This window comes from Castor canadensis, chromosome 9 (assembly GCF_047511655.1).
Source record: "Castor canadensis chromosome 9, mCasCan1.hap1v2, whole genome shotgun sequence".
Classification (NCBI taxonomy): Eukaryota; Metazoa; Chordata; class Mammalia; order Rodentia; family Castoridae; genus Castor; species Castor canadensis.
Genome location: NC_133394.1, coordinates 86052803 through 86073438, shown reverse-complemented (window position 1 = coordinate 86073438; position 20636 = coordinate 86052803). Strand labels below are relative to the sequence as shown.

The 20636-nt window shown below is 36.2% G+C and overlaps 1 protein-coding gene across 18 annotated transcripts in view; it reads right to left on the bottom strand.

Annotated features, from left to right (window-relative positions):
• Positions 1–20636, bottom strand: part of Sec31a (SEC31 homolog A, COPII coat complex component) — a 77228-nt gene that overhangs the window by 22095 nt on the left and 34497 nt on the right. For 12 of the 18 annotated variants that reach the window (XM_074041878.1, XM_074041876.1, XM_074041879.1 and 9 more), the window contains 11 exons: positions 15513–15674; positions 15188–15340; positions 10284–10511; positions 9707–9781; positions 8446–8484; positions 7905–7982; positions 6343–6418; positions 5603–5781; positions 3747–3873; positions 3281–3426; positions 951–1124 (listed from right to left, as the gene is read on the bottom strand). In XM_074041878.1, coding sequence (XP_073897979.1) covers positions 951–1124; positions 3281–3426; positions 3747–3873; positions 5603–5781; positions 6343–6418; positions 7905–7982; positions 8446–8484; positions 9707–9781; positions 10284–10511; positions 15188–15340; positions 15513–15674 — 1437 coding nt within the window. The remainder of the gene's footprint in view (positions 1–950; positions 1125–3280; positions 3427–3746; positions 3874–5602; positions 5782–6342; positions 6419–7904; positions 7983–8445; positions 8485–9706; positions 9782–10283; positions 10512–15187; positions 15341–15512; positions 15675–20636) is intronic. The other 6 variants (XM_074041882.1, XM_074041885.1, XM_074041886.1 and 3 more) reach the window with 1 other exon arrangement.

The following is a 20636-nucleotide window of genomic DNA, read 5'->3' as shown; positions in this document are numbered from 1 at the left end:
CAACCTATGTATTTTTATTCAATGAAATTTATTGAAAATTCTCTAGCAAAGATAAAACAATGAAAACAACTGAATAAAACAAAAACTCATCAAAAACTGAATAAAGTTAATAAAAACCACAGAGACAAGAAACTACTTTCAAAGGTTCACAATCAAGCTCCATCAGACATAAAATGCAAGTCAAAACATGCTACTTATGGAAAAGCTTCCTCAAACACCACTCTACTGGCTCAAGTTTCCCCTCTTTGGTGTTCCCATAGCACCACTGCCTCTATCACTCTACTTATCATACTTTCGGAATCCTGCATTTCCAAATCTATAGTCATCAGGGTGTGGAAGCTCTCTGAAGGAAAGGAGCTTGGCAATCTTGTTTATCACTCTATACCTACCATTTGTTAAACCGAATTGAAACAAATATTAGAAAATAGCCCCAGATTTAGTGTATACCAAATAAGGACATTAAATTAGCAATGCAATATAAGTCCCTCTACTTGGAGTAATTTAAAAATACTTGCCTATAAACAGTATCAGACTAAAATGGCAAACAATTAATTTCTTCATTAATATCTTGTTGTACATATGGAAATCAAAACTTTTTAATACCCCATGAGGTTCTTTCCTACAAAGAACCTCATAGGAAGAATGTAAGAATTTGCCTTTAAGAAATAAAAAGTTTGTCCTTTTTCATTTATTTTCCTTAACTACATTCCCTCAATACAAGGGACCTAACATACTACAAAAGCATCCTATTTCTCTGACACAACTTGGGTATACCTAAAATGATCCTTAAAGAATATCAACCACATTTACTACACTTAGGTGACAGAAACTCAACTGCTTCAAAACATTGCATCTACTAGTATGTGCATGCTTAATATCAAGCACTACATCCTCTAAACTCTTTTATTCAACATATTAAAAAGAAAATAACAAATTGTCAATCTAATTACCTGGTTGGTGTTATCAGGAAGAAAAGCCAAGGCTGCAGCAATACTGCCTTGGGCTGCCAACAAATTGGCATACTGACTCATCTTCTCAGCCAAAAGAACTCCTACAGTATTAGTGTCCATGGCTTGGCTAAGTTGTACAGCTTTTCGGAGAATGACAACTTTCTCAATCAGATCCTAAATGAGAAAAACAAGGGAGAATGAGAGAGAAACAGAGATACTAAGACCATATATATGATAGCAAACAGGAAAAGATAAGAGTTGCTAAGATTTCCAAAACCTACTAAAAGTATAGTGCCTTTTGTTACCCCTGTTTGAAAACTATGGGATAGGTGACCACCATTAAGGTAACTGAAAGAGAAATTAGGAGGAGGAACTCTCTTACTTGTGGTTACAGCACTCTCTTCCTAAACTGCCTTAAATTGCCAGATACTCATCCACTGGCTTAAGATAGGCAATATCAAAAATGAAAGTGATGGGCATACAAGGGGGGCAATGCATCCAATGCACAATTTAAGTCTAATCAGAATTGCCACTATGAATCCCCCCCCATAATGAAATAATTATAAATAAATAAAATAATACCTATGGGCGGGGGAGGAAAGTGATGAAAGTGATGGGCAGAAATCCAAAGGCAAAAACTGTGTCCTAGCAAGTAGAGGAGGAACTATGAATGAAAACATCACACCATCTTTCCTATAACAATACTACTACTAATGGATGACCCATAAACAAAGGTACATGACCTCCAAAGGGGCTTACTATGTGCTAGTTTTGATGTTGACATACCTCAATGGCCCATGTGTCATCCCCCCAAAGGCTTGCTACCCAGGGTGGCACTACTGGGAGATGGTGGAACCTTTAAGAGGTGGGGTATAGTTGGAGGCCCTTAGGTCATTGGGGGCATGCCCTTGAAAGGAACTGCGGGACCCAGGTCACTTCCTGTCTCTTCTCTCTTCTATTTCCTGGCTCATGATGTAAGTGGTATGTTCCCCCAGGTACTCCTGCTGTGATGTGCCTCTCTTGCCAGAGGCCAAAAGCCATGGCTGTCAGATCATGGGCAGCAATCTCCACAGCCATCAGCCAAAATAGAACCTTTTCTCTTTAAACCTTGATTATCCCACATATTTCACTACAGTAATGCAAAAATGATTAATATACTATTGTGACTACAAGTCTGTCAGGTTGCTTTTCAATACCAATTCTTTCAACAAGGGTAAACTATGCTTCAGGGAAAATGTATAGGAATACCCTACCTAACTGCTCTTTACAACTACACAAATTCGGAAGTGTGGAACAAGGATTTTTCTCTCACAAGCATTTAGAAGGAAAACCTTGATTTTCTACACGATTTTTAGTGTGTTTGGTTTTTTTTTTTTGGTACTGGGGATTGAACTCAGGACCTCATGCATACGAAGCAAACACTAAACCACTGAGCTATATCCCCAGCCCTGATTTTTAGTTTTAAAAGAACAAAAAAAATTTTTTTTTTGGTAGGATTACAGTTTGAACTCAGGGCCTTGTGCTTGCAAAGCAGGAGATCTACCACTTGAGCCACTCTGCCGATCCATTTTGCTCTTATTTTTTTGGAAATAGGGTGTCACAAACTATTTGACTGGGCTGGCTCTGAACTGTTATCCTCCTAATCTCAGCCTCCCAAGTAACTAGAATAACAGGCATGAGCCACCAGCACCTGGCTTCAATAGAACAATTTTTAAAGCAATGATTCTATTGATAAAAAAATCTCTCTGGAGAAAAAAAATAAAAATTACAATAAAATATTGTAAGATTCTGCTGATTAAATGCTTTCAGAAAACAATATATAGATAATAGTTATCCCATGCTGGAGAAGAGTTGCCACAATTTTACGGCCTTTTTTGCTTGTGTATTGATGCTACATGGGATTCCATTTACCTCTTATTTCATTTTTCCTCAATCATGAACATCGCTATTGGTCCTAGGGAGGTCTCTTATTTCTTAGCCAGCATTGCCTCTTTCTTAGCCCAATGCAGGCACAGCCACAGGAAGCAGGAGCAACACATGGAAAAAGGGCTATTTCAGTGCCACCTACTTCCCCCAATAAACTGCCAAATCACAATCTTGATCTTATGAATAGCTGCAATTCCACTTTGCTATTCCATCATCTCAAATTTTGCTTCTTTCAAGATAGCAATAAATACATAGTTACCTAGCTAAGAACTTCTAGAAAGTAAATTAAGTAGGAATAGCAATAAACTTCTAGAACAAATGAATTTCCTGAAGATAACTTAGTCATAAGGAGAGTGAAAGAAAACACTAAAACGCAAGCACCTTTTGTTTTAAAAGACACTAACCTGAAGGGACAAAGGGCTGTTGCCATCCTGTGCTTTAGTCCAGCAGGCAACTAGTTTCTCTACATTCCCTGCACAAATATAGCAGAGACATGCCTGGGCCTGTAGAAGGCTATCTCCTTCACTTTCAAGTCTGGCTCCCAAAAGATCTGTAAGTCAAGAGGAAAACAAAATATGATCATACCCAAGTTAATCTGTACATGAGGCTGTGAGCATTTCAACAGTATTTTTCAGGTATAGATTAAATTTCACAACACATGAGTAGCAGACAGAAACAAAACCCACTCCGAATGCTGAGGTAGTGTTGTTAAATGAATGAAAGTAGATGACAAGACATATGTAATAAATGACCTCACAAGATTCTATATCTAGCTGTAGAAATGATTTATAAAAACTTCCAATGAAAATTGTCATTAATTTTATTTACAACATTTATGTAACATAGCTATATATAACGCTCATTTCTTACCACACAGGGCTGAAAATTCATCTGGTTTAGCGTAAGTCAATACTGCAGCTAAAGCCTCTCTCCAATTTTTAAGATCACAGGACTCAACAATCTCTTTCCAATTCTTCATCACCACTGCAGTAATGAGCTTGGGAAAGAAAAACAAAGGGAAAATTAAGTCTTTACTATTAATGAAAGTTAACTCTGGCTAATCAATCCTATCTTTCCTTTTTTGCAGTGCCAGGAGTTCTAACCCAGGGCCTTTCGCATGCTAGACAAGCACGCTACCACTGAGCTACATTCCCAGGTATCATCTTTCAAAACCACAATTTATAGTGCTGCATGCCAAATAAATCAGTGGCAAAGTAAAGTATATCCCTGAACCATTAAGAAAGAAAACCATGGCAGTACAGTGACTCACACCTGTAATTAGCCACTTTGGAGGAAGAGTCTGTTAGGATCGCAGTTTGAGGCCCATCCGGGCAAAAAGTTATCGAGATCCCATCTCAACGAAACAAGCTCAGGCATGGTGGTACACATCTGTCATCCCAGCTATGTGGGATAAGTATAAGAGAATGATTGTGTTCCATGGCTGATCCTCAGCAAAAATTTGAGACCCTACTTAAAAAAATAACTAAAGCCTTTCTTCAAGCAAAAAGGTCTGGGATTTCCAGTATGGCTCAAGTGGCACAGCACCTGCTTAGCAAGTGGGAGAACCTGAGTTCAAACCCCAGTATTGTCCCCAACCCCCCAAAAATCACAGCAACGTATTTTATAAAGTGCTGAGAAGAAAAGTAGAAGATACTAGCAGAATGGAAGACGTGCCCTGGTGTGGTGGATGAGGAAAAACTACATAGCCATGGAAACTTTAGAGAGGTGATTTGAAGGACGAGCAGCATATAACTTCACTGGAGAGGGAAGAGCATTCCAGGCCAAGAGAACAGGTGCAAAGTCCCAAAAAGAAAGGAGGGAGGGAGGAGCTGAAAGGCAGCCAGTGTGACTAAAAGAAAACAGGGAGAGGCTGTGGAGAGGTACAGTAACCAATGGTAGTGGGTGGGACTCACTGTGGTACAGTATTTCGGAAAATAATTTCTATAAAAATCACTTATTTATGATATGGAAACTAGTATCAAGCTTTAAAATGTTCAGACCCTCTGTGACAGAAATTGCTCTAAGAGGACTGAAAATAATCAGTAATTCGCACAAGTATTTAGGCACAAAGAAAGTTTTTTTTTAAATCACTGTATAAATAATGGCATTTACCTACATGAAGAAAATATTAGAATATACCTAAACATTCCCAAAAAAGAGACATAAATCATCCTTACCATAAAATATTGTAGAACAATTTAAATTTTTATAATAATCTTTAATGCTGTGAGAAAATACTTAAATGTAAATGACAAAACCTATTAAAACCACACACATTTATAATATATAATCTATTTTCAATCAGGAAAAATTCTACAAATATAAAGATAGGAAAGCTGTGCACCAATCTATTGGCAGGATAAGGAAGTGCTAAAATTTTAACCTTTAAATTTTCTAAGTTACATTTTTTTAAAATAATATTGAAATATTTTTAAATTATATATGGAAGCCACACAACTGGAATAGTCATGTGAAATTGTCAACAACTATTTTTAGGTCAAGGAATTATAGATGGGTTTTCTAATTCTTTACTGTTTTCTGCATCTCAATTATCTACAGTAACAGCATATTACTTTCATAATCTGAAAGATAAATACGTTGCCTGTAATTCCAGCACTTGGGAGGCTGACAGGAAGATTGAAAGTTTGAGGCCAGTTTGGACCACCTAATGAGAAAAAAAAACAACCTATTGTTTATTTTGTTCATTTATTTTGAAAATAACATACCCTGGTAATTTTGCTTTGGGATTTTGCAAAGTACTTTTTCTGGGTTTGAGCCAAGAGTTCTTGTCCACCTGCTATTGCCAATATAATGGCATCAGCCATTCGGTTATCATGTAAACAAAGGTCAACAGCACTCTCAAAATTACCCGTCAACAAAGCCTGAGTAATTAGGCCATCAATATCTGCAATAAGGAAATAAAACATGCACGTTAAATAGAGGTTTTGTTACCAAAAACAACTATAACAAAATCCCACATAACAGATTTTCTACATAACACTAATGGAGAACACAATGGTAATTTTTTATTACTGGTGGATAAAATTTCTAACATAAACTTTCAGTATTTATAGAAGAGAGCTATGACAATACGCTAAGATACATATAAAGTAATATTATTTACAGATTGCTTAAATGGATTAGTGAAGATCACTTAGGTGTCAGAATATACTATTTGTCCTGAGTATTGATTACATATACTAAATGAAAACTAAGTTCTTTCTCAGCTTGTGATAAAACACTTCCAGTCAAGCATTGTGGTGAACTGTAACCCCAGCATTAGGTACATTGAGGCAGGAGGATCGCGAGACTAGGCTAGCTTAGTCCATATAGCAAAACCCTCAAACAAACAAACAACGGGGGGAACACCAAAAATATTTCTAACTTAAACTTAAGAACTACTTGCTTTTAAATGGTTTAAAAAAAAACAAGACAAAAAGAAAAAATCAAAACAACAGGTACTTACCCCCACTGATGGAGATACTAAATGTTCCTCTAGCTGAGGATAGAAATTCAGATTCTTGTCTTTCTTCTTTAAAGCACTAAGGGATGGAAAAGGCAGCAATTTAGCTAAAATGAAACTGTAGAATAATTTACTGGCAAAACAAAGTTTTATATGATTATTCACCTACCTACTACATGGTATACCAACTTATTCCAAAATAGTTTCCATCCTAGTTAATACTAGGATCTATCGTTTTCTGAGGTATTAATTTCCAATATGCAAACATAAAAACAATTAAAGGTCATCAGAAATAATGCTAAACAAACATAACTGTACATACTCATTACAAAATATGTACAATAATAATTCAAAAATTATTATTAAAAGTAAAGAATCTTTGTTTTCTTCAATACCTCAACTCTGAGTAACTTAAAACATATAAAATATACATGACTGAAATCCTTGCTCAGCATGTGTGAGGCCCTGGGTTTGATTTCTACCATGCCCAGCTTTTTACTGGTTGAGCCGGGGGGGGTCTTTTAACTGTTTCCCAGGGCTGGCCTCAAACTGTAATCCTCCAGTTCTCTGAGTTCCAAGTAGCTAGGATTATAGGCATGGCCACTGTGCCTGGCTCCAAATGGTCTTTTATTTGACAATATATAGTTAATTTAGTTGCACACAAATGAACTTACAACATATCTATTGACAATTCTCTCTAGGTATCCCCCAAATTAGTCCAAACTTTTAGTAAGATTTTATCCACATCCTTTGTTTCTTTGTTAAAATCCTAGGAGACTGACTTAAAAGGAAGCTATTTTTACTAATCATCTTGTAAAAGTCTAAATATATTAATTATTTTTAAACTTAGTGAATGATTATATAAAACATTCCAGTCAGGATATCCCCATATCACAAAAGGCGATGAAAAAGTCCAAGATGAGATGAGAAATAAGAACTTGTTAATTAATTGTCCAAGATGAAATAAAATTAGAAATAGGAGAAGTAAATTATAGAATTAATTATTAGTTATTAGAAAATGAAAAAGAAAAAAAAATTAATGATACAACTCTGTGTTCAAGGACTCTTTTTGAATTAGTTACAGAAATTACTAAGTACAACTAAGGACACATTTACATTTACATTCATGACTATCAATTCAGTTAGTGTCATTTTTTTTTATTTGTTCTCCAAATCTGGATTAATTCAGTCCATGTCACTGACAGTGGGTGAAGAATACTGATGTGTGAAGAACCTATTAACTTTACATGCAATGCAAAGTGGCTTTCTGAAAAAAAATTTCTTTTCAGTTTGACACGCTGATAGTCACCTGACCACAATCAGTTAATCTCACATCAGCTATTAATTTTAAACTATATAATTCATAAGCTAGGTTAGAGAACTAAAGCGTTCAGAGATAATACTCCTGTCAGTTTAGGTAAATAGATTCTTACCTTAAACATCTCTAAGAAAGTAACACTACAACTTAATTTTGCAATAAGCAGTCATGGTGATTTTCCATATTTCCATGTGAAACATACAATTATCACATACTTGTCTAATATAATACAAAAAAAAGTAAGTACCTCTCCCAAGAGCTGCTCTTCAGCAGCAGGGCTCTCCTCCCCATCACTCTGTGCTACTTGATCAGAGTCTTTAAGAGCCTTTGGTATACAAAACAATTACAGAAGAAGTTGAAGAAGGAAGCATTAAAAGGTTATTAGTAATAAGGAAGACAAAAGACCCAACAACCAATAATATTCAGATCTAGTCTGATCAAAAGACGCAATACCAAGTAAACTTATTTCAGAAAAAATGTTACAGAAAAAGCAAGAGAAATTACTGCTAATATCTTCCCTTTTTTCCTATTAAGTGTCACCCAGCATGAAAGATCTTTACCTTTGATTCCATTTTCCTCTTTTACAAAATTCAAATATGCCAAAAGAAAGGAATGCTGCATCAACTAAACTTAAGTTAAAAATTATGAACTTATTAAAATATTTAGAATAGACATTTACTTTTATGACATGAAGCATAAAGCAGATAAAACTTCTTAAATTATGCTTCCTTCTTTGCTATGACCTAACTAAACGTTTAGAAGGCAGCTATTTTTAAAGACCTTCTTACCACATTGGATCCATCCACTTTGTTCAAGGCCAAAGCAATCTGAAATAAAAATAACAATTTACCTAATAAAATGGAATTCTATTTCAGGGTGTTCAACAAATGTTCATCTCATATTTCATTATATTAAGTTTAAGAAAAGAATAACATCTGTGCAGAATTGGTTCTCAGTGGTTCTAGTTTCATTCATATGGAGTTCTGGAGCACAGAAGTCAATGTGCTCTGCTGTTTAGGCACAAAACTAACCTCAAAACAAACATGTTTTCTTCTACTTTGTTTTAAATAACTATAAATTTTTCTTCAGGTACTCATTATGAAAAGAACTGCTAATGAGAAGTATTTTGACAACCAGATTTTACTTCCTCATTTTTTGCTATTCAGGCATGCAATAAAACTTTCCTATCAATCTCTTACAAACATACAAAAGAATTTTAGGCTAATAATAAAGTTAAATATAAAAACTCTAAAGGAGCAAGCAAAGACACAGCCTAAATTAAGCAGTGAGACTATGATATGATCCCAGATCTGTATGACCTTGCAATACTAGGCTGTGTCTAGAGTGCATGGTACAAACCTGCACTACTTAAGCAACAATTGTACTATGCTACAGACAACTTAGTTTTTGCCAAAGAATGGAGAAAGGCTAATACAAATTATATTGTCAGAGAACTAAAATAGTGCCTTCAAGATTTCCATAGTATTTTCACTACTACTGATGCTGATGTCAACATTACAGAATAAAAATTAAGCACCCTTTTAAAACTGTTACGCAAACCACTTGAACTTTGTTTACTCAGATTCAGTACAATAATTCACTCTTGTTGCAAAATATTTATAAGTTACTTGTTAGCTGGATCAACTCAATACACGGTTTGAGAATTGTATGCTAAAGGCATCAAGACAGCTAGGATGGAACACTGGGACAGCTTGAAACAGTACTCTATTTTTTCATCACTCGAGTTGTACAGACATGGGGGAATTTCTAATAGTTTCTCTCCTTCTCCACAATGCCACTGCTTATACCTCATATTAAAATCTCAGCATTATTTCTATTGTTCTTGACAATCTAGTATGAATTAAAGGTGGTCTGGAAGTTTCTAAACTCAGGTATAAAGTAGAGTTTTACATTTCAAAACTTTGGCAACCATACATAAATTCTTATGAAATGTTTATTGACATATTTGAAATAATTTGTGAAGAACTATTTTAAAAAGACATAAATATTTTATTCAAGGACAGCCATTCAATGTCTCCATAAGTTTACCTTCTTTCCTAGATCTTCTTTTCTGAATCCTAGAAGCTCAAGATATTTTCCACGAGAATCATCCTCAAAGTTTACCTTTTAAAAAAAAATATTCTTGAAACAAAGACCTACATTTAAGCCTACTTTTATAAGAATCAATCAAATTCCAAATAAAATTATTACAAATATAGATAAGTCTATATATATTACAGATAAGTCTACTATATCATCCTCAAGATTCATTGGGAGAAAAGAATCCAAGGAATGGATTTTTAAAAATTAGCTAATTTTTGTTGTTGTTTTTCTTTTTGCTTGTTGTTTTTGAGATAGGGTCACACTACCTAGCCCAGGCTGGGCTGGAACTCACTATGTAGCCCAAGCTGGCCTCAAACTAGAGACCCTTTTGCCTCAGCCTCCAAAGTGCTAGAATTACAGTTGTGCACCATCACATCTGGCTCTGGTTTCTTAAATTCCATCATAAACTCCTGCAGCCACACTTTTCCAACTGTTCCTTTAAAAGGAAGACAGATTTAGAATATAATAGGGACAGTGAACTTTACAGACAATGGGATAAAATGGTTTTATATACCAACTTTACCTTCAAAAAGGACCACACGTTTTTCTCAAAGTCAGTCTGCGAAGCATCAATTTTTTTCTGGCAGTAACTGATAAATCCTTGTGACTGCACAACCTGCTGCAGTTGGTCTGATCGGCTGAGAAACTCCTTTTCTGTTACCACCTGACTAATGAACACGTGCTGCTGCTGCTCAGCTCCCTGCTGAGACTGCACTTTGACATTCTCAAAGGTGACAAGCTTGCCTCCAAACTGTAAAAGAATAAATGAAAGGAATCAGTTTTAACCACCAGGATAGCCTCAGAAAACCTGCTTACTGGAAACCTGTCAAAATAATGAGCCATGGCCTAAATATACCAATTTGGTGAATTTAGCTAATTCTCCCAAACTCTACAATCTGACTTCAACATTCAATTATTATTCTTCGCTTTCACAACCCACTTTCTGTATGAAACTGACAAAAATGAAGATAAAAATACAAAGACAATGATAGTAAGAGATTTTAATAATGGACAGATGATAAGGAAATAGAGGACTTAGAAAATATGCTAGACAAACCTGTCCTAATAGAGAATATAGAACACTTCACTCTTTTCAAGGGTACACAGAACATTCTCCAGAATAGGATACATGGTAAGCCATTAAACAACCAAAAATTTAAAACTGAAATCATACAATTGAATAATCATACAAATTTAAGATTGAAATGACTGAAATCAATTATCTTTTCCAACCACAGTAAAATAAAGCTGCTATTATTGAACAGCAAAAGAATGGAAAATTCACAAATATGTGAAAATAAAACAACACACTCTTGAACTAGCAAGTCAAATAAGAAATCCCAAGGGATAATAGACACTATCTTGAGACAAATGGAAACACAAACACAACATACCAAAACTTATGAGTTGCAGCAAAAGTAGTACTAAGAGGATAGTTTTTATAGCAGGAAATACAGATCAATAACCTAACTTAACATATGAAGGAACCAGAATAAGAAGACAAAAAAAGGTAGAGGAAGGAAATAGTAAAGATGAGAGCAAATAGAGAAGAGAAAAACAATTGAAAAAATCAAAAATAAGAGTTGATTTTAGAAGAAATCAACAAAATTCACAAACTTTAGCTAGACTAAGGAAAAAAAAAAAAAAACTAGAACACTCAAATAACAAAAACCAGAAGTGAAAGAGTAGACATTACAAGTGATGCCACAGAAATAAAAAGGAGTATTGAGACTAGTATGAACAATTACATAGCACCAAGTGAGAAACCTAGAAACATACAACCTACCAAGATTGAAAAACAAAGAAACAAAATATATAAACAGATGTCTACCAAGTAAGGTGACTGAATCAGTGACCTAAATGTCCCAAAAAGAAAAGGGAAGAATCAGATCGTTTCACTGGAGAATTCTATCAAACATTTAAAGAACACAGGAAGTGTGGCTCAGGCAGTAGAGCACCTATTTTGCAAACACAAAGCTCTGAGTTCAAACCCTAATCCCATCCCCCCCCTCCAAAAAAAAGCCAAAAATAAACATTTAAAGAATAATTAGCACCAAAATACTTCCAAAAACTAGAATAGGAAACTCTTCCAAATTCATTTTATGAGCATTTATTTACTAGCATTATATTGATACCAAAGTCAAACAATGATAATATATGACTACAGCCCAATATCCTTGATGAATACTGATGTAAAAAAAATCCACAATGAAATACCAGCACACTAAACTGAAAGGATTATCCCCCATGGCCAAGGGGGATTTTATTTCTGGAATGTAAGGATGGTTCAAAAGTAGGAAAATCAGTCAATATAATATACCACACTGAGCAAACAAAAGGATAAAAATCACATGGTCCTATCAATTAAAGCAGGAAGGGTGCCTGACAAAATTCAACATTCTTTCCCAATAGAAGCAGTAAACAAAACAGGAATAGAAAGGTGTTACAGGTTCAAAGTATGATACCTGCAGAATTCATGTTGCAATGTAAATACCAATATGAAAGTATTAGAGGTGAGGCATTTAAGAAATATTATGTCAAGATGCAGAACCCTTATGAACAGAATAAAGGAGGAAACTAAAGAGCTCTTTTGCTCTTTCTCCTTGTGAGAACACAGACTTCGTTGCCTCTGGAGTATGCAGCAACAAGATGCCATCTTAGAAGCAGAGACCAGGCAGTCAGCACTTTAAGCCTGTTGGTGCCCTGATCTTAGACTTCCAACCACCAGAACTGTGAGAAATAGATTGCTATCATTTATAAACTACCCAGTCAGTGGTATTTCTTACAGAAGCAGGAATGCACTAAGACATAAAAAATTTTAAAAAAAGATCTCAACATAACAGAGGTCAAATATGAAAAGCTCACATCTAATATCTTACTCAGTGGTAAAAAAACTAAAAGCTTCTCCTCTAAAATTAGGAACAAAGTAAGGATGACACTCTCACCACTTCTCAATGCAGTACTGAAGTCCTAGCCAAAGTAAAGGAGCAAGAAAAAGAAAGAAAAACATACAAGTTAGAAAGTAGCAAAGTTCTCTGTTCAAAAATGGTATCTTATATGTAGAAAAGTCTACAGATAACACAAAAAACTGTTAGAACCAGTAAGTGAACTCAAAGTTGCAGGAACAAAAATCACAAAATCAGCTGTTTCTATATACTCAAAATGACTGATGTGAAAAGAAAATTGAAAAAAACTCTTCGATTCACAATACCATCAAAAAGAAGATATTTAGAAATAAACTTAACAAAGGAGATAAAAAAACTTGTACATGAAAACTACAGAATATCACCAAAAAAATTAAAGACATAGATAAATGGAAACATATCTTGTGTTCATTGACTGGAAAACTTAATATTGTTAACATGTCCATACTATCCACAGCACTCTTATCAATGCAATCCTTGTTTAAATTTCAATGATTCTGGGAGTGCTGGCACCTACCTATAAGCCAAGCTACCTAAGACACTGAGGTTGGAGGACAATGTGAGCCCAGGTATTCAAGTCCAGCCCAGACAAAAAGAGACACTGTCTCAAAAATAAATCAATAAAATCCCAAAGACATTTTTAAAGAAATAGGAAGAACAAAGCTTGAGGCTTCACACTTCTTGGTTTGGAAGCATATGACAAACTGACAGACACACAGACTAATGGAACAGAATAGAGACAACAGAAATTAATCCATATATATATATATATATACAACCAAATGATCTTTGATTGGGGCACCAAGTTAATAAAACCTTCAAAAAAAAAAGTTCAATCCTTACTGTATACTATCAAAAATCTCCAAAATAAATTAAAGACCTAAAAACTAATAGACTAAAATATAGAGGGCAAACTTCGACATCAGATTTGCAATGATTCTTGGGTATGAAACAAAGTAACAGTCAACAAAAGCAAAAACAGCAAAGGAAGCTATCTTAGTCCATTTTGTGTTGCTCTAACACAATACCTGAGATTGAGCAATTTATAAACATTAGGACTTTATCTGGCTCATGGTTCAGGAGGCTGGGAAGTCATTATCAAGGTGATGGCACCTGATGAGAGCCTTCATGCTATGTCAATCTATGACAGAGGTGAAAGGGCAAGAGAGTGAGGAAAAGAGTGAGCAAGAGGGAGCAAAACTTGCTTTTATAGCAAATCTACTTTCACCATTACTAACTGATTCCACAGTAACAACATTAACCTAATCATCTCTCATCAGGCTCTACTGCTGCATTGGAGATGAAGTTTCCAACACATTCAAACATAGCTTAAACAATCAACCTAGTAAAATGGCAGCCTACAGAATGGGAGAAAATATTTGTAAATCATGTCTCTGATAAGGAGTCAATAGTCAAAATATATAAACATCTACAACTCAACAACAAACACAAACTGAAAAATGGGGCAAAGGCCTTGAATAGACAGTTGTCAAAATGGCTGACAGACACTGAGATGGTAAAATGGTCAAGTGCTACAGAAAATAGTGTGAAAGTTCCTCAAAAACTTAAAAGCAGAACTATCATATGACCCAGCAATCTCATTTCTGGGTATATATCCAAAGAATTAAAAACAGAATCTCGATGAGAAATTTACAAATCAATGTTTACTGCATTATTCACAATATCTAATAAACTGGAAGTAACCTAAATGTTCACCAACAGATGAATTGATAAGGAAAATGCTGTATATAAATACAATGCTATTAGCCTTCAAAAAGAAGGAATTTCTGTCATAAGCTACAACATGGATGGACCTGGAGGATGTTATGCTAAGTGATAAGCCAGATACAAAAAGACAAATACTACTAACTTAGTCAAACTCCTAGAAAATAGAAAGAAGAATTCTCAGGAGCTGGGTGGTGGAGTAGTATTTCAATTTTGCAAGTTGAAAAAATTCTAGAGGTCTATTGCACAACAATGTGCATACAATTAACACTACGGTACCATACACTTAAAAATGGGTAAGATGGCACACTTTATGTCATTTGGGTTTTACAATAAAAAAACCTCACAGTTAAAGAAACTACAAAAGGAAGAAGAGGACACACAGCCCCCAGACACCCTCCAAAACAAGGAGAGAAAAGATAAGTTGTTTTTTTGTTTTTTAAAGAGAGAGGGGAGGTGATTGAGGGTGGTGATGGTTATACAGTATGAATGTACTTAATGCCATCTATCTACCTACCTATCTGTCTGAGATAGGGCTTCACTATGTTTCCCAGGCTCATCTTCAACCCCAATCTCCGACCCAGCCTCCTGAGTAGCTGTGATTACAGGCACATGCCACCATGACCAATGAACTGTATACTTAAAAATGATCAGGATGATGTATGAACAGTCAACAAATATATTTCAAACCTAAACTTTTTTCTATTTGAATAATCATAACCCCTTACTTTGAAACGTCCTTTGTGTCTATGAGCCATAAAAAATAAAATCTACGTACTGAAAAAGAAGCACCGACAGGTCTTCGGATCCACTTTGGCGGCTTCTTCAGAGGCAGCACTATACTGTGCTGAGCAGTCTGCTGAGGGATTTGTAATGGAGGAAGGGGCTGTCCGGTTCCAAAGGGATCAAGATTCCCAAAAGATGATGAAAGCTGAAAAAAAAGCATGAATCTGTAACTTACACAAACTTTGTTGCATTTTTCAAGGCAGACCCAAGAAATTTTTAAATCATAATTATCCTACAAATCAGTATTTTCAAAACAATTCTATAGTATGATCATCTTTTAGGGTGTTAAGAATCGAAGGCTTTAAACCTTCAATTACCTTGTCAACTTGTTTCTGCCTTAAGCCATCTGAGCTCCCTCCCATGATAGAATAAACACTGATTCGTCCATCAAAGGAAGCAGCTGACAGAACAGCAGGATTTCGGGGACACCACTGAATATCAAAGCACCACTGTGTGTTGGTGGGAAGTTCATATAACACCTGGGCCAAAAATAAATAAGTAAACAACCAAAATCAGAAAAAGGTACACACACTTTATAACCAAAATACATGGATTAAAGTAACCAGCAAGTACAGTTAAACATTTTCCTTCTTTTTCTTTTGGTAGTACTAGGGTTTCAACTCAGGGCTTTTCACTTTACCACTTGAGCCATGCCCCAAGGCCTTTTTTGCTTTAGTTATTTTTTCGATACAATGTAGCACTTTTTTGGCCTGAGCCAGCCTTAGCTACAATCCTCCTACATGCTACCACCTAGCTGGGATTACAAAAGTAAATCACCATGCCCAGCTTGTTTATTGAGATGGGGGGGGGGGGTCCTCACTAACTTTTTTGCCCCAGTTGGGCTTGAATTGTGATCCTCCTGATCTCTGCCTCCCATTTGGCTGGAATTATAGGCATGTACAACCATGCAGGTAAACATTTCCTTTTAAAAAGAATTCTTAGCCAGGAAAAGAAAGAGAATAGTCAATCATGATGGTCTACCATACTAGACAGGAATACTACTGATGTTTCAACTAGACTTCAACAAGCATATTTTAAAAACAGGTTTTTCTTGAAATGGTAGTAGATGTGTTTGGAAGACTAGAACACTCTTACTAAACTCTTCAAAGGTAAAATGGTGCTCTGTCCAATTATTTTTGCCCAGAAAGAGCCAAATAACCATACGCAAGTGGTTTTAAGACCATGTTTTAAAATCATTCTTAAGAGGAAAGAATTCACTAGAAGCATGGCTTTCTGTCAAGGGAGAAAGCATGGGCACACCATTTGTACTACTGCAGAAAACTAATACAATTTGGCATTAACAGCATCTTCAGGAGCAAAAGGACATGGAAAACTATAGAAAACGGCTGATGTAAAACCTTTATAACCTTATTACAGCTGTTCATTCAAAGCTAGTGTGGGAACACAGGATTTTAGTCAAATGATCTTAACTTTGGCTTTGTGTGACATTTAAAACACTTTCTAAGAAAACAGAAGTTAGGAAGTGTCCAGCATGCTCTGTCTTTGATCATACGAACTGGTAAGACAGAGCTTGATGAAACTTAAATCACTTGTCTGTTCGTACTATGCAGCTTAATAAAAAAAAAAATCTATTTTTTTCAGTTGTAGCATACACTAAAGGTCAATTAGTTCAAACATACACAACTAGTCACATGTAAAACTCACTTTTTAAAATTATGCAACTCAGAGAATTCCAAGATGGCGGCTAGAGGGAGGAAGCAGAAAGCGTGCCTCCTATGGTGAAATATTGGAGAGACGCTGGAGACACACCTTGCAGGCAAAACCACCAAGAAAAGGCAAAACTTTGACCCCTCCACACCTCCAGCCAGCGCAGAGCATCTCCACTTCACGTTAAACGGAGAAACCAGGAGGGCCCTGGGGCCGCCAGTCACCCGTGCCCAGACGGCTTGGGAACACCCAGACAAGGTGAGCTTAGCGATACCATGGTACTCCCACAGACAACCAAGGGCCAGAGCACCATAGCCCTGGACAGACGGACCTCCACCGGGGGAAAAAAGAGAAACTGAGTAATAAGCAATAAGAGCAATAAAGACAAACGGGAAAGAGGGTGGAGCGCACTGAGCACCGAAGATTGGGGGAGGGGAATCCTTCCTGAAACTGTAAATAAACAAGCTGGGCAGGCTGGAAGGCTCCAGCGGGCGCAGGGGCGCGCACCCAGCAACCAGTAGTGGGAAAGCTTGTGAGAGTGGCGGAGAGAGGAAAACTCCACAGAACAGGGGGGAAGACCCACCTCCCATGTGAGCTGTAAACAACCACGCAGGCCAGCAGGAGCAGCAGCACCACCCAGCAATCAGGAGCCGGAAAATTTGTAAAAGTGGCGGAGGGTGGAAAACTCCAGAAGAGAGCGGGGAAAGGCCCACTTCCCATATGAGCTGTAAACAAACATGCAGGCCTTAGAAAGCAGGTGCAGTGTCACCTCCCCCAGTGTGCGTGGAAAGGGGAAAGCTTGTAGCAGAGGCTCTGGCACAGGAGAACTCTGAGTAAACAAAGCCTGCAGGGCCAGGTGAGTGTTAAGCTCACCCCTGAGATCTGCATAAATAACGCCTCCAGCAACAGCAGGCTGACAGCAGCAAGCAGGTGAGCCACCGCTGCAGATAGCCATTCACATACCTGCCTCCGGACTTTTTTTTCTCTTTCCCTACCTTTGATGAGAAAACAACCGAACTACACCAGCATACTGAAAAACTTACTGAAATTGTATTGCATTTGAACTTGGGACACTTTGTGGGTTTTTGTGTGTGTGTGTGTGCAGTTTTGTTCTACTTTAGGCATCCCCTTTGATGAGACAACTACATAATAACATCTGAGGAACCATCTCCATGAATGGAGACTGAGACAGACACCCAAATTATTAAGACTGAAACTTCATTGCATTTGAACTTGGAGGTTTTTTTTTCTATTTTTCATTTTGTTTTATTTTATATATATATATATATATATATATATATATATATATTTCTTTCATTTACTTATTTTTTATTTTTATTCTTCATTCTTTTTATTTTTTATTTTCAATCCTCTGTCTCTCTAATGCCTGTTCAGCTTACTGTCGATTAGTAAACTAATGCTCCCTATTTATACCTTTGAAACTTTTTTGATTCCTTGTTTTGTTTTTTCCTACTTGTCTGTTTGTTTCTCCTTTTTCTTTAACTTCTTGCTTTCCAGCTCCTCTCACCCTTCCATTCTAAATATTACCATTGTTATTATTACAAGCTAGAAAATACTTAATTGCACACAGGACAGGGACAGTAACAATGCCAAGGACAATGATGGGAAGAAAGAAAAAACAGAGAAACCAGTTTCCCCACAGCAAAAAATTAGTACAGGAACCAGAGGGGAATGAAGAAAACAGATACTCAGATACAGACTCCAACAAAATGAAGATAAACTATGCCAAAGAACCCAATGAAGCCCACAAGAATAATTTAAAAAAACACATACTACAGGTACTCGATGAGAATTTTGCAGAGATGATACTGGATATGGTCAACCAAAATGTACAGGAGACACTCAAGAAATTCCAAGACAACAAAAATAGAGAATTTGAAAAAGCAAAAGAAGAAATGAAGGAAACCATAGAAGCACTGTATAAACACCAAAGTGAAAGAGAGAACACGATTAATAAGCAGATAAATGAACTCAGGACAAAAATAGAAAACATTAAAGAGGAAACTACCCAGGATATGGAAAACCTCAGAAAAAAGAACGAAACAGAACTGCAAAACAAAATGGAAGGCCAATCCAGCAGAATAGAACAAACAGAAGAAAGAATCTCAGAACTTGAAGGTGAAATGGTAATTAAAGGAAAAACAGAAGAACTATTAATTAAACAACTCAAGACCTGTGAAAAGAAAATGCAAGAACTCACCAACTCCATCAAAAGACCAAACTTGAGAATCATGGGCATCGAAGAAAAAGAGGTGCAAGTGAAGGGAATGTGTAATATACTCAATAAAATAATGACAGAAAATTTCCCAGATCTAGAGTAAGATATTCCCATACAAATGCAAGAGGCCTCCAGACACCAAACAGACCAGATCAAAATAGAACTACCCCATGACATATCATCATTAAAACAAGTTCAGAAACTAAGGAAAGAATATTGAAGGCTGTAAGAGAGAAAAAACAAATAACATACAAAGATAAACCCATCAAAACCACAGCAGACTTCTCAACAGAAACATTAAAAGCAAGAAGAGCATGGGGTGAGATCTTCCAGGCACTGAATGAAAATAACTTCAACCCCAGGATACTGTACCCAGCAAAACTATCATTCAAAATAGATGGAGCAATAAAAGTCTTCCATGACAAGCAGAAACTAAAACAATACATGACCACAAGCCACCACTACAAAAGATTCTTCAAGGGATTCTGCACACAGAAAGTGAAAACCAACTTAACCATGAAAAGACAGGCAGCACCAAACCACAGGAAAAGAAGAAACAAGAAAGTAGAGAGTAACCTCAGCTTAGGTACACACAATCAAACCTTCAAACAACTAAGACAACTAAATGACAGGAATCACCACATACCTATCAGTACTAACACTTAATGTTAACGGACTTAATTCATCCATCAAAAAGCACCGCTTGACGAAATGGATTAAAAAGGAAGATCCAACAATTTGTTGCTTACAGGAGACCCATCTCACCGACAGAAATAAACATAGGCTTAGGATGAAAGGCTGGAAGAAGATTTACCAAGCCAATGGCCCCTGAAAACAAGCAGGAGAAGCAATACTTACCTCTGACAAAGTAGACTTCAAACCTACATTGATCAAATGAGATAAAGAAAGACATTCCATACTAATAAAAGGGGAAATAGACCAAAAGGAAATAATAATCATCAACCTGTATGCACCCAATATCAACGCACCCAATTTTATCAAACATACCCTGAAAGACCTAAAAGCATATATTAACTCCAACACAGTGGTTCTGGGAGACTTTAACACCCCATTATCATCAATAGATAGGTCATCCAAACAAAAAATCAATAAAGAAATCCAAGATCTAAAATATGCAATTGATCAAATGGACCTAGTTGATGTCTACAGAACATTTCATCCAACTTCTACACAATATACATTCTTCTAAGCAGCCCATGGAACCTTCTTCAAAATAGATCACATCCTAGGGCACAAAGCAAGTCTCAACAAATTTTTAAAAACAAAAATTATACCATGTATACTATCTGATCACAATGCAGTAAAAGTAGAACTCAACAACAAAAGTAAAGACAAAAAACATGCAAACAGCTGGAAACTAAATAACTCATTACTTAATGAACAATGGATCATTGATGAAATAAAAGAGGAAATTAAAAAGTTCCTGGAAGTCAATGAAAATGAAAACACAACCTACTGGAACCTATGGGACACAGCAAAGGCAGTCCTGAGAGGAAAGTTTATAGCCATGAGT